We start from the raw sequence: 13410 nt of genomic DNA, 5'->3' as shown, positions 1-13410 counted from the left end.
CTTTCCCGATTAAGACTCCTTAATAACGGCGTTTCCGATTTAGTTACGTTAATATTACGAAACCCCTATATCCTTACCCGGAACGGTTTCCGTAATACTTTATTTATTAGATAACTTAATATAAGATATCATCGAAGCGGTCCCTTAAAACCCTTTATTTCGAATAATCTATATTAAAATTATTTAATAAATAGCCCTCGATCCTACTAAGACTATATATTATAGCTTTATTATAGATTCTTTATCCGGCCTTCTTTTCTTTAACGACGGCGAATATAACCGTCTTTATATTCTACGTATATGCTACTAGAAATTTCTCGTACTAGCTTATAACTAACGTACGTATATAGGTATCTTTAAGATATACGCCTACCTAAGAGGCATAATCTTTATTCCATTATTAAAGAAAGTCGTAGAAACCTACGTTAAATCCTATCCTTCCTATTAGGTATTTAAGCTAAATAATACTAAACCTATAAGAGACTTATAACTTATTATACCTTTAAAAGAACCTCTCCGTTTACTTTCCTTAGACTTTATCGTAGGATTACCTATATTAGAAACCGGTTATAACGCCGTTTTCGTTATAGTTAATAAACTCTTTAAATTTAAAAAGACGTTATGCGGTAAAATAATAAATTCGGTAGAAGACTAAGCCATATAGTATTTTTAATACGTATATCCCGACTAGTAGTGATTAAAGGCCTTTATTTTAGATATGGATATTAAATTTATATCCTAATTTTAGTAATCCCTTTATTAAGCGGTTAAAATCGACATCCGACTTACGTCCGCTTATTATCCTTCCGCGAACGGTTAAGCTAAAGTAACGATAAAAGCTATTAAAATGGCGCTACGATCGTACTTCGGTACTTCATTTAATTAGTTTTATTAGCCTAAACTCCTACCCTATTTAGTCGCGGTATTAAACTCGTCGAAGTATGAAATAATAAGTCTATTACCGTTTTAGGTCCTATACGGAATCGAACTACGCTAGCTCCTATTTAACCCGGAGCTAACGAATAGCTTTTTATAAGCCTAAGATTAATACCGGAAGGACGCCTTAAACGCTATTAAACTCGCCGAAGTTAAGATAAAGATAAATTACGATATACTATATATAAAGCCGGGGGAGTTAGGATAATAGGCATATATTCGATTAGCTAAACTAAGACGTAAGGGTTATTACCTATAGAACTAAATAAAGTTATCCTTTCCTTACGTAGGTCCCTTTAAGGTTATCGAAAAAATCTCCTTATATCGCTATAAATTAAACCTCCCGACCTAGTTATACTAGCATTCCGTAATAAATATATCCTATTTCCGAAAAGCCGTACTAGACCCTTACGATAAACTATAACTACCTCTTAGTCCCTTATACGACTAAACGTATATCATTAAAAAGATCCTAGACGAGAGGATATAATCCAGCGGCCGAGAGCTTCTTACTAAGTAGCTGGGATATAAATAACTAACCTAGGAATTACGGTACGTTTTAAAATAAGACGTTTCCTATCTAGTTTAAGCCTTCGATAGGTACCGAATAACTTAGCCGGCTGAAGCCGTCTCTTATTAAAAGGGGGGGCATGTTACGGTATCTACGGCATCCTCCGATACCGATTACGGAAGCTTATATAAGCCTTAGGAGATTAGCTTAAGCTCTAGCTTTAGGTAGAGAAATAGCTTCATTATTAAGCCTTTTTCCATGAGATTTATCTGTCCTTGAGATGTGATAAAAGCTACGGCGGGGGGAGGGGGGACGTTAGGAGGCATGTAGGTACCTAAGACAGGTCGCACCCACAGGTAGGGAGTACCTATACAATAGGTACCATATACCCGTAGCTAGCGAAGGGATGGCAGCCACCAGCACCAGAAGGCTAGGCTCAGTACCGATCGTCATTTCAAAAGGTACCAGCTTGAGGGGTAGGGGAATACCTGCTTTGGGTGGCTGAGGTCCCCCACCACAGGTACCCCTCATCTCGCACGCCGGGTATCGCGAAGGCCGACTCGGCTTGGGCATCAGGAAAGATGGAGTCAGAGGCGAAGAAGAACGTATCGGACTGTGCTATTAACCAATACAGGCTAATGGCCATAGCCAGGTGCCACTGTGACATCACCTCATCCCGGTCGTCTATGATGCTGGCATGATGCTGGACGAATTATTAGTCCGAGCGAGGTCGACGCGTTGAGCGGGACGAGGGGAGCGGAGAGGGTCTGGACGTAGGTATATAGAACCCCGAAGAAGGGGAGGAGGACACAAAGAGGCATTTGCTAGTCACCTCACAGACGCACACGGGCAACAAATATATAAAAATACCGCAGCTTTAGCCGGGTCCGTCCTGGCCATCTCGATCGCAAACCACTGCTACCGCCTCTCCCTCAACCAGCACAGACAGCGGGGGTTCGAGAACACGCAATAGGCCCAACAACCCAATCACATACACACCTCCACCTCCACGAAGCTTTTGTTTCCGGGAGCCGACGAAAACACGAAACGAAGAGAACCCCCAGAACAGCAGGGCAGAATGACGTCCAACAAGACCCTCATCTTCAAGAAGCCCCCGACCGGCTTCCCGGTCGCCGGCGAGCACATCGCCGTCGAGGACCGGCCGCTGGACCTCGACGCGCCGGCACCGGCCGGCGGCCTGGTGCTGGAGCTGCTCTACGCCTCGTTCGACCCGTACCTGCGGGGGCGGATGCGGGACGCGCGGGCGGACAAGTCGTACTCGTCGCCCTTTGCGCCGGGGGACCCGATCGTGAACAGCGCCGTGGCGCGGGTGCGGCAGTCGGGGGCGGCGGGGTTCGCGGCGGGGGACCTGGTGACGGCGTTCGTGCCGATCGCGGAGTACGCGGTGGTGGGGGACGCGGCGGCGGCGCGGGTGCGGCGGGTCGAGAACCCGCACGGGCTGGACCTGGGCCTGTTCCTGGGCCCGCTGGGCATGCCGGGGCTGACGGCGTACGCGTCGCTGCGCGAATTCGGCGCGCTGCGCCGCGGCGAGACCCTCTTCGTCAGCTCCGCCGCCGGCGCCGTCGGCCAGGTCGTCGGCGCCCTCGCCAAGCGCGAGGGCCTCCGCGTCGTCGGCTCCGTCGGCTCCGACGCCAAGCGCGACTACGTCACCCGCGAGCTCGGCTTCGACGCCGCCTTCAACTACCGCACCGAGAGCCCCGCTGCCGCCCTCCCCCGCCTCGCCCCCGACGGCGTCGACGTCTACTTCGAGAACGTCGGCGGCGAGCACCTCGAGGCCGCCATCGACAACATGAACGAGCGCGGCCGCATCCTGGTCTGCGGCATGGTGCGTCTTCCTCCCCTTCCCCCCCCCCCCCCCCTTTCCCCCACTCTCCTTTCGCCGTCCCTCCCGCTGCTTGCTAACTAACCACCCCCACCGGGTGCAGATCTCGGTCTACAACCAGCCGCCGGCGGAGCGCTACGGCATCAAGAACCTGCACCTGCTGATCGGCAAGCTGATCACGATGCGGGGGTTCCTCGTCGGGCAGGCGGAGCTGGGACCGGCGTACGCGGAGCGCCACCAGCGCGACGTGCAGGCCTGGCTCGCCGACGGCTCCTTCCCCGCGCGCCTGCACGTCACCGACGGCATCGACCGTGCCGCCGACGGCCTCATCGGCATCTTCCACGGCGACAACTTCGGCAAGGCCGTCGTCAAGATCCGGTAGGCGGGGGCGCCCGGGCGCGCCGCGGCGGGGGCAGGGGGTAGGAAAGCGGCAAGGACGCAAGAGGAGCGCCAAGGAGGAGAGGGAACGAGAGAAGAGAAGGGAAAGAGAAAAGAGAAGGGGAAGAGAAAAGAAGAGGACCCGCGAGCATTCTCAAGACGGCTGGAGGGCGGCGGGGGGCGGATATACTTAGAACAGAGAGAGAGAGAAGAGGGGAGGGAAGAGGGGGGGAAGGGCGTACGCCAAGTCGCACGGCGTACCCGGAGAGCTATGCGTAACGAGTCGCATCCCACGGCGCGGTGCATGCTCGTCGAACCCCCCTTGCGCCGAGGAGCCTCTTTTTCTTCTCTACACGAGCCCGGTCCCGCCGCTTGCTCGGCGGCGTAATGCACGCATGTACATATATCCATATACCTACTCGCGCGATGTCACAGCGCTGCGAGTGCTCATGTGTATCAACCACTCTGTATTGCCTACATAGTGTAGCTACCACGTAAGGAGCTGTACCTGAAGTCTTCCGTGTCGTAGGCAGGCATCGATTAAGCCAGATCCCGGGCATCTTCACCCTCCGCGTCCGGTTGTTTTTTTTTTTTTTTTTCCCACGCGCGATCCGCGTCCCTCCTGAGCCCCCTTTCCCAGTCTAGAGCGGTCAAGTCTAACAGTAAACAATTATCATAAAAGTAAGATTTCCGAGCGTTCCCCGGGTGGTGGCCGACGACGCAGGCATAAAAAAAGAGACAATAAAACCAGACACGGGGTATGTGATTTTGACGCCACGAAAATGCACATCATCTCAAAAGACAAGACGTTAAAAACCCTCCCTCCCTCCAGACCCCCCTTCCTAAGCTTGACCCCTCATGAATGGGCGAACTGGCTGGCCCATCTTCCGATAACGCCGTTCCCCTGATGATAAGACTACCGGAGCAAGCCCAACGCTATGGTCGGTTCAGTCCCTGTCTGGCCTGTGGCGGCGAGTTAGCCGGTTGCTCTTGAGTTTGTACGGGCAGGGGAGAGAGGGCGCTGGTTATTTGCTACCTTCATTTGCTCTATCCTCGCCTTGAGCTGACTCGTCACTTCCGCTGCCCTCTTCCAGCTCTCGACGCCATTAGCGCTAGTGCCACCGCCGCCAACAGTCGAGCTCGTGTCGGATCTCCCGCTATGGTGGCCGACTGCATCTTCGATCGCCGCGCTCCTAAAACCGCGGGCGGGGCTGGCTCTCCCGCTAGATCCGCTGCCGTACCGTAGATCCGGGCTCAATTTACTTCTGGGGTAGTTGTGGGGCACGTCGCCGTTTTCCTTCTCCTCAGACATGCTGCTAGCGAAGCTCATCCGGCTCGTCCTAGCACCTGGGTAGTTCCCTCCGTCCCGGTAGATGCCCATCTCATCTGGCGTTGGGCTCGTTACGCCTGGACTCGAGACGCCGAGCCCCTCTGCCCTGCTAAGTGCGCGCTTGAGGCGTTCCAACTCCCGTCGCAGCCGCTCATTGGTCTGCTCGGCTGCTTCGGCATCGCTTCTCGCCCTGACCAGCTGCGTCTCCTTAGCCTTGATGCTGAGCACGTCTCGGGTGTGGTCCTCGATTAGTCCGGCGTTCTGATTCTTCAGCTCTTGTATTTCTGACATCAATTTGCCCCGATCTTGTCGCATCTCATCCAGAACCTTGAGAAGCCGATCGTTAGCTGACCGTAGCTCCTCTAGCTCGGCACGCTCCATGACAGCCAGCCCGCTCGAGGGGGGTGGTTCGGGTGCAGAAGGCGCGGCGGGAGCGGCAGAAGGCTTTGCCAACGATCGCGCCGCAAGGCCACCTCGTCCGATACCCGCTCGGGGTTTAGGGGGAGGCGACGCTGGCAGAGATTCCTCGTCGTCATCTTCGAGAGGCGGTGGAGCCGCGGCAGGTGGCGCTCTTCGTGGAGAGGCAACCCCGGGCGCTCCAACACGCTTCTGCGGCGCCTTCAATCCGGATAGCCCGGAAGGCTTGGGCATGCCGAGCTTGCCCCCGGGGGCGGCTCGGGGGGCAGAGTCAGGCGGCGGTTGAGCTGCCGGCGCTGCCGTCTTCTTCGTACCGGCGCCCTTCTTAGCACCGCCGCCAGCGAGCTTCTTGGGGCCGCCGGGGGGGCCACGCGCGGCCGGGGCCGGGGGCGGCTTCGGCTTGTCCTTAGCTTTGACCTCGGCCTTGTCGAAGTACTCCTTGATTTTATTTTTCCGTATGTCGTCTAAGCCTTCGAGGTGGGGGTTCATGGCGCGTTCGCCAATGATCTTCATGATCGTACCCAAAACCTCGGCGCCGCCAGACCTCAGGCCCTCGCTGGATTCGGCGAGGAGTTTCTTGGCAGCTTCGACGATGCTAGCGACCTCTTGCTTGCTGGGGACGTCCCGAGTCGTTCTGAGACAGCGGACGAGAAACTTCATCGTTCCCTCTTTGACCTGCGGATTCTTGTGACCGAGGGACGAGAGGATATCCTCCAAACAGTCGGTTAGACTTGTCGCTAAAAACACTTGATCTAAGGCAGCGCCTAGAGCGTCCGCGACTGTTTGTTTTTTTTCCTTTAGGCGTTCCAAGATGGGCCCCATCACGGTCGACCGGTGCTTGCCGTAGCTCCTGCGAAGGCCCTTCGCGAGTACCTCGATACACTGGGCCGCCTGGGTGACGACGGCAATGTTGGCATCTTTCATAGATTTAGCTAGACCGCGGTTGATCTCGTTAAAGTCGCCATCCTTGATTCTCGGCACGTTAGCCAAGGCATAGAGCGCTTCGAGCGCTTCTTTACGATCCTTCCACTTTGACGAGGCGAGGTTGTCGTGGAAATCGCTTGGGATTTTCGACGCAACGTCCTGGGGTTCGGCAAGGTCAAATGCGTCTACTTCGGCCGGTTCGTCGACCTCCTCCTCCTCCTCTATCTCTTCCCCTTCGGCCCCCGGAGGAGGCGCTCGAGCCATAGCTGCTTGCTGTGATCGCAAATATCGTTCCTGTTTCGGCGGCGGCTCTGCCTTTACCTTTTCAAACTGGGCTTCCAGGTCGGATTGTTGCGTCGGCTTAAGATCGCCCCAAAACATGGGTTTCATCGCATCCCTAAGCCATCGGTAGAATTCGACAGCTAGGTTAGTCGCCTCGGCTCGCACGTTCTTGTCCGCGTGACCGAATGCTTTCGGAAGGATCTTGAGGACTGGTTTCGGGTCGACCGTCTTGCAACCATAGTTGTGGAATATAGTGGTGAGCACGGCGAGGGCGGCCGCGATGACTTTAGGTTGCTTTGCGGACATAGCAGGGAGGATGTCCTCGATGACGGGACCAGGGACGTCGAGCTCGACGAGCAGTAATAATGCTTCGATCGAGGAAGCCTTAGTGCCAGGCCTCGTTGACACGAGACCTTTCTCGACGATGGGGTTGATGACGTGACCACGCGAACGCACGCAACCTTCTTTTCCGTTGAACTTGAGGAATGCGCAGAATGCGGCAATGCCATCGGACTGGGCGGCCACATTGGAATCTGCTACGGCCCCTTTCCAGAGACTCGGGTCTTGGTTGAAGGGCCGGAAGGCGGGGTCATATTCGTCGGGAGTGAGCTCGAACTGCTTGGCTGCCTCTTCGTAGGCCTGCTTTCGGACTTTCCACACCTATATACGTATGCGTTAGTCCCATCAGATAGGTAAGGCATGCGGGGGTAACGGGGACAAGGCCGGACAGCTCACGCACTTTATGCACCCATCTCTCCGTCAGAGGCAGAGAGCTGTAGTCAGGCTCTCCGTCCGCCATGTTAGTCGTGGGGGGCTCTGTCGAATTATTTGCGGCGCGTCTAGGCGATAGAGTCGATGCTACTTTTCTTATTAGTTTCGGTAGACTAGCCTTCACAGAGAGGTGAAAGTGCATCTTGCGCAGGGTTGGGTTGGGAGATGTACGAAGAGACAAAGAGTGGTATAGAACTGGTAGCAGTAGTAGTGGTAGCGGTACTGGCAGTGATATGGTGGTAGTAGTGGTGGTGTTAGTGGCGACAGCAGCAGCAGCAGCAACGGCAGCGACAGTAGTCCGGAGAGTATGGAATTATGAGGATGTCTTTCCGCATGTGCTAGTCCATGCGGAAACCACTGTATAGCCAAACTGTCGACGTCGTTGCTGCTGCTGTGGCGGTCGAGACCAGTTGAAGTCGCAAGAGCAAGTAGGGGAGGGGAGAAGCAGGCTGAAACAAATGGGATGTGGTGTAGGTAGGAGGCAGGCAGGCCAGGGCGGTTAAACGAGTGAATGCCCTATGCAGACTCTAGCTGCTCTAGTCCATCCACACAGGGCATCGCAAGGGTGCATGTAAATGTAGACAGACTTTTGGGGTAAGGGGGAGACGGAGAGGATAGGGAGGAGAGAATAGGGAGCAGAGGAGAAGGCGGAGACGTACATTTCTGTCATGGAAGAGAAGAAGAGAAATTTGAAGTTTTAAACCCAAGTGCAAGCAGCGCCGAGCGATGGCTGGCTGGACCGTGATTACCCAGGGACGATGTCAGTTTCCAGGCAAGTCAGTCAGTCGTCTTGGAAACGTCGAGGATGTTCCGACGATGGTTGAATTTGTGGGGGGCGATCAAAGCATAATAAATGTTCTGTTGAGCGGATACTGGGCATGCGGTGTAGCTAGCGACAGGGTCTCTCGCGCTGCTAGCGATGCCGTGGATATGTATGCAGCGATGCTAGGTACGATGTCTGTTCGGCGATGAGCGAGCAGGAGGTTCGTGCTCGCTGTGCAGGAGGGTCTCTTGGGCCTCGAGGGTCTTCTTTGGGGTGTTCTCTTGGGGGCTAGGGCGTGTTATCGTGTGCACTGTGGGTATCTGTGCGGGTTGTGCGGGTTGTGTAGAGGGATGGGTGCGTTATAGGGAGTGGGCTGGGAGGAGCATCAGATGTCAGATTGTCGAGGGGGGGGCGGCGAGACAAATATTGATGTCTGCAAATTCCAGCGACGATGATGATGGGCGGTGTTGTCGGATCGGGGTTTCGTCCCTCAGGAAACAGAGCCGCGGCGTCGATTGGCCGAGCCGCCGACAAATATGGAGACTGCAAGCCTGCCGCAGCGTTACCCGGGCTGCCCTTTCCTGCTCATCGGGGCATACGAGTACATACAAAGGTACCTACCTATATATGTACCTTCCACTAAGAGTGGATATCCGTAGCCTCGAGGCCAACAACGGCCTTACGTTAGGTACCCTGGTAGGCCAGTTCGAGGTAGGTAGGTACCTAAGGTGTCCTTCTAGGCGCCTACGTGTAGGTATGGAGAGATGCCAGCATACCTGTACCTACCTCCCATAGGTACCTGATGAAGTTAGGTAACTGCATCGACGTCGACGTACTATTACTGTAGCGGAATCCAAGGTGCCGTTATGGGCGACACGCCCGCTGATTGACTTGCTTCAATTAAATACTTAGGATGGTGGGAAATTGCCTGCCCATGGTATTCCTCCTGTGCGACGGGTCTGGTTGCGATACACATTGCTTCGAGGATGCCATGCAGAACTCGACTTGGGCATACGTACCTATGAGTATATGTGTATGATATTATGCTGCGTAGTATAGGGGCCTGTTTGGATGGTGCCTGTAATAGATCCTAGTCCCTAGGTTCGGCTCGTTGTATATTATTACCGGTTCCAACCTGCTGAGGCAGATCTCTCGCTCCGCTGTGGGGAGAGACAAGGCGCCTAGGTCTACTCATAGGCCCCGGCTATATCTCCTACCTACCTCCCACCCAGGTATCTACGCGTATACACGTACATTACGCGTGCTAGATTCGGTACGGAGCCGGGGAGGCTCGGGACCTACTAGAATTCAGACGCCTTTTTCTTCGCATGGCCGAGGCTTGCATAACACATACATATACATACCTACCTACCTCTACCTACATATACGCACACATGTGCATTCTACGTATGTACATACCTACCTCTAGCCTCTACTACACGTATACATTACATAGGTAGAATGGACAGGGGTGGTAAGCTCCGGTTTTGTCTGCGATAGGTACGGGCCTCGATGTACCTATTGTATGAGGTACGCAGGATGGAGGGCATGGAGGGGGGAAGGCTGTGGCTTACGCACCCCGAGGACACCACCCCGCCGACGCACCAGGCGTTGTAAGACACGGGGGCGAGATACCTACATTAGGCCAGCAGGCCCCCAAGCTGCTGGCTCCGGGGAGGAAAGCCACATCTCCGTGTGGCTTTACACGTCCTTGACGAGTCAGACGGGAATGCTATTTTGTGTTTCTGCAGTCAGTTGCTGTCCATGCATCGGTGGAACATCAACATCACCATCGCCAACTTATTTTCTTCCTACTTCTTGTTCCCTTCTCGACGCAGCCAGCCCGCCTTCCCCTTCGCCGCACTAATGTTCCTGTGACGCTATCGCCGTATATGAGTGAATCCGGTACTTCTCCTACTTGGTTGTAATTCTGCTAGGTCACTGGCCGCTACTTTCCCGCCTTCACCTAGCGTGCTCCCAGTTGCGAAGCAAGTGTGTTAACCTCCCATCGTCGAATTACCAACCCACTTACGCACATCAACATTTGTCCCCGCGCCTATATACACCTTTCCCATTCCATAATCTACCTCTTATTCACCTACGCCTCTACCTCCGAACTCCCTGCTGACGTTGGTCCTGCCAACCAAAGGTTTCCACTTACCGTCTTCTGCGCGGGTCCGCGGTATCACTTTATCGACTCCCTCCGCTGTCGCACTCCCGATCCCGACTTTCGCGTGGATAACCGAACTAATCCAGCCTTGAACCCGTTCGATATTAGCCCCCTGGCGGCTGGTAAATACCAGGGGTGTAGCGCCGACTCCCACACCCTTGCTGCGACCACCCTCCGTGTTGTGGGATAGTCGCTTGTCTTGTTCTCTCACCCCGGTCCTCCACGATCTGCCTGGATCGTCCGCACTTCCTGCATTTCTGCAGTCATATTAGTTGGCATTCTTTCTAATATTGGCCCCGTTCTTCCATCGCTGGGCCCATGAGCGCCTTCGAGGTGTGAACGGGGACAAGATGAGCCAGATTCTGACCTCACGACAAGCCGAGGAGCTGTATGTCTCTAGCGAACCCCCCAAACCGGAGTAAATACAACGAGTCAAGGGCGGCGCTGACATCCATACAAGACACAAAGCCATCGTCGCGTACCTATCGTCGAATAACCTGCCAAATACCGCTTCCACGCTGCGAGATGAGCTCGGTTTAGGGGACGCTTTCGATGCTGCGACCTGCAAGAAGTATGAAGGCCTCCTAGAAAAAAAATGGACCAGCGTGGTCCGGCTCCAAAAGAAGGTAAGGTGGCGTGCGTGTTGTCGCAACGAGTAGCCCTCCGCCGTGTAGACACCAATGGTTCTTTGCTAATATACATTGCGCGGATGCTAGATCATGGACTTGGAGTCAAAAAATAACGCCTTGCAGTCGGAGATAGACAATGCGACACCGACTTCCCTCTCGAAACGAAACCAGGACCCTTCCAGCTGGCTCCCTCGGTCCCCTGCACGCCATACCTTGCAGTCACACAGAGAGCCAATTACCTGTGTCGCATTTCATCCCGTATTCTCCTCCTTAGCCTCGGGTTCGGAGGACAACACCATAAAGATTTGGGATTGGGAATTAGGAGAGCTCGAGCGGACAATTAAGGGCCATACAAAGGCGGTATTAGATGTCGACTTTGGTGGTCCCAGGGGAGGCACTCTTCTAGCATCATGCTCCAGCGACTTGACCATCAAGCTCTGGGACCCTTCCGACGAATATAAAAACATTAGGACCTTGCCCGGACACGACCATAGTGTTAGCGCCGTCCGGTTCATCCCGTCAGGTGCTGCGGGCGCGCCCAGCTCCAGCAACCTCCTGGTATCCGCATCTAGGGACAAGACTCTACGTATATGGGATGTATCGACGGGTTACTGTGTTAAGACGATACGCGGCCACGCAGATTGGGTTAGGGACGTATGTCCGTCCCCAGATGGCCATTATATCTTATCTGCCGGAAACGACCAGACGGCACGCCTCTGGGATATATCCCTCGCGAACCCGGAAAGCAAGTTGACCCTGATCGGCCACGAGCACACGATCGAATGCTGTACTCTGGCGCCTCCGTCAACTTACCAGTATCTAGCGCCGCTTGCTGGGCTAAAGAAACCCCCACCGGCCTCGAGCACCGCAGAGTTTATGGCTACCGGGTCCCGAGATAAGTCGATTCGTATTTGGGATTCGAGAGGTAACTGCATCAAGACCCTTTCCGGGCACGACAACTGGGTGAGGGCGCTCGTTTTCCACCCGGGCGGGAAGTATTTGCTTAGTGTCGCGGATGATAAAACCTTGCGATGTTGGGATCTAAGCCAGGAGGGGAAATGTGTGAAGATACTCGCAGATGCGCACGGTCACTTTGTGTCCTGTCTGCGGTGGGCACCGGGGATTGTCCGTGAGCCGGTGGTCAACGGCGGAACCCAGGGATCCAACGGCGCCTCTGTAAATGGCGCCGCGAAGGCCGCCCCCGACGTGCAGATCCGGTGTGTCATCGCAACGGGAAGCGTGGATTTGAACGTGAGGGTCTTTGCCAATTGATCCCCTCACCGCCGACCCTGGTGAAATTCGGAAAGATATGACGGCCGCGTCAATTAGCGTCTTGGGCTCGTGCCGACTGGCGACGCACTGATGCGGGCAGACGATAAGAGCAGAGCCACGGATACGGGTTCCCGTCCCCGAGCGCCGTCGCCATGGAATAGTCGCGGGCACGACGTGGGTGGCCGAGGCTGCTACGTGGTCCGGACGCCGGAGAAGGCACGGTGACGCCAAGTTTTGGGCGTGGCTGTAGAACGAGGTGACGACACGATGACGAACTGAGACGAGTCTGGCGGAGATAGAATATGACGAGCGAAGAGGACTTGGGGATGCGGCGGCGTTACCAAAATTCCCATGGTTGGCGCCATCTTCCACGGCGTGTTTGGCACCATTACCTTGGTAGATGATCGTAATAGTTCCTTTATACGTCGGGGGGAGTGAATACCTGATACCCTGTCATTGCGTGCGACGACTGGAATACGTACCAACGTGGCTCCGAGATGCGTAAATCGTAGCAGGTGTACGTAGAAGTATGTATTCATTGCTCCCTTGACGATAGCTAGGACCATATTATCTTTGCAGCCACTGCTATCTTGTTGCCGATATGGGTCTCGTGATATTTTGACCCCTTTTCCGTATACTTATACTGATTGGTACCTCATATAGGCATATTAATTCCCACTTACTCGCCTTGATGCATTGTCGAGTCTATCACAAGCACATTTGGTATCCAGGCACATGCCACACCTGTTATACAAGAGAGATGAAATTCGACTTCGGGAGAGCTCACGTGTTTAAGTAGATAGGTATATAGGCTTCCGGTAGGTCCGCTTTGAAAGCGTCCCTGCAGATTTACCCGTGCTGATCGTTGGTTGGATTGATGCCTTGCTACTCTAAGTACCTCCCACCTCCCTGTCGAGCACTTACTTACATACGGTGCATGCCTTCTTTCCGCCGGGCAGTCATCGAAGGTTAGAGTAGACCTGACGATGGTTAGAGCACGGGAGATCTTCAACTTTGGCGTCTTGTCGTAGTATGCATGTAGGTAGTTTATGTATTTATGAGGATATGTGTACTGTGCCGGAAAGGCAGGTTAGTTGGCGCGCACTCAGGCACGTTGTTGTGTGAGACTTGTCTTAGAGGAGGTACCTAAGGTATTTGTACCGTACCACGTAAGTGTCGGTAAG

The 13410-nt window shown here is 54.2% G+C and overlaps 3 protein-coding genes across 3 annotated transcripts; 2 read left to right on the top strand and 1 right to left on the bottom strand.

Moving 5' to 3' along the window:
• The first annotated feature begins 2273 nt into the window (after window positions 1-2273).
• GGS23DRAFT_484143 (NAD(P)-binding protein) lies at window positions 2274-3805 on the top strand. Its single transcript, XM_051514334.1, has 2 exons — window positions 2274-3293; window positions 3394-3805. Exons 1-2 carry the CDS (start codon window positions 2526-2528, stop codon window positions 3670-3672), a joined length of 1047 nt encoding a protein of 348 aa, XP_051372846.1. The 5' UTR covers window positions 2274-2525; the 3' UTR covers window positions 3673-3805.
• A 445-nt stretch (window positions 3806-4250) lies between these two features.
• Window positions 4251-8061, bottom strand: GGS23DRAFT_563065 (armadillo-type protein). The gene is made up of 3 exons (XM_051516063.1): window positions 7361-8061; window positions 4705-7281; window positions 4251-4631 (listed from the first exon to the last, which is right to left on the bottom strand). The coding sequence occupies exons 1-3, from the start codon at window positions 7532-7534 to the stop codon at window positions 4605-4607; spliced, it is 2778 nt and encodes a 925-aa protein (XP_051372845.1). The 5' UTR covers window positions 7535-8061; the 3' UTR covers window positions 4251-4604.
• A 2366-nt stretch (window positions 8062-10427) lies between these two features.
• On the top strand, window positions 10428-12498 carry GGS23DRAFT_484103 (dynein regulator). Its single transcript, XM_051514333.1, has 3 exons — window positions 10428-10713; window positions 10786-10951; window positions 11042-12498. Exons 1-3 carry the CDS (start codon window positions 10676-10678, stop codon window positions 12224-12226), a joined length of 1389 nt encoding a protein of 462 aa, XP_051372844.1. The 5' UTR covers window positions 10428-10675; the 3' UTR covers window positions 12227-12498.
• The last annotated feature ends 912 nt before the right edge of the window (window positions 12499-13410 follow it).

The sequence above is a fragment of the Durotheca rogersii genome (assembly GCF_024521655.1).
Source record: "Durotheca rogersii strain YMJ 92031201 chromosome Unknown GGS23scaffold_7, whole genome shotgun sequence".
NCBI classification, from domain to species: Eukaryota; Fungi; Ascomycota; class Sordariomycetes; order Xylariales; family Xylariaceae; genus Durotheca; species Durotheca rogersii.
This window is presented reverse-complemented; position numbering and strand designations above follow the sequence as displayed.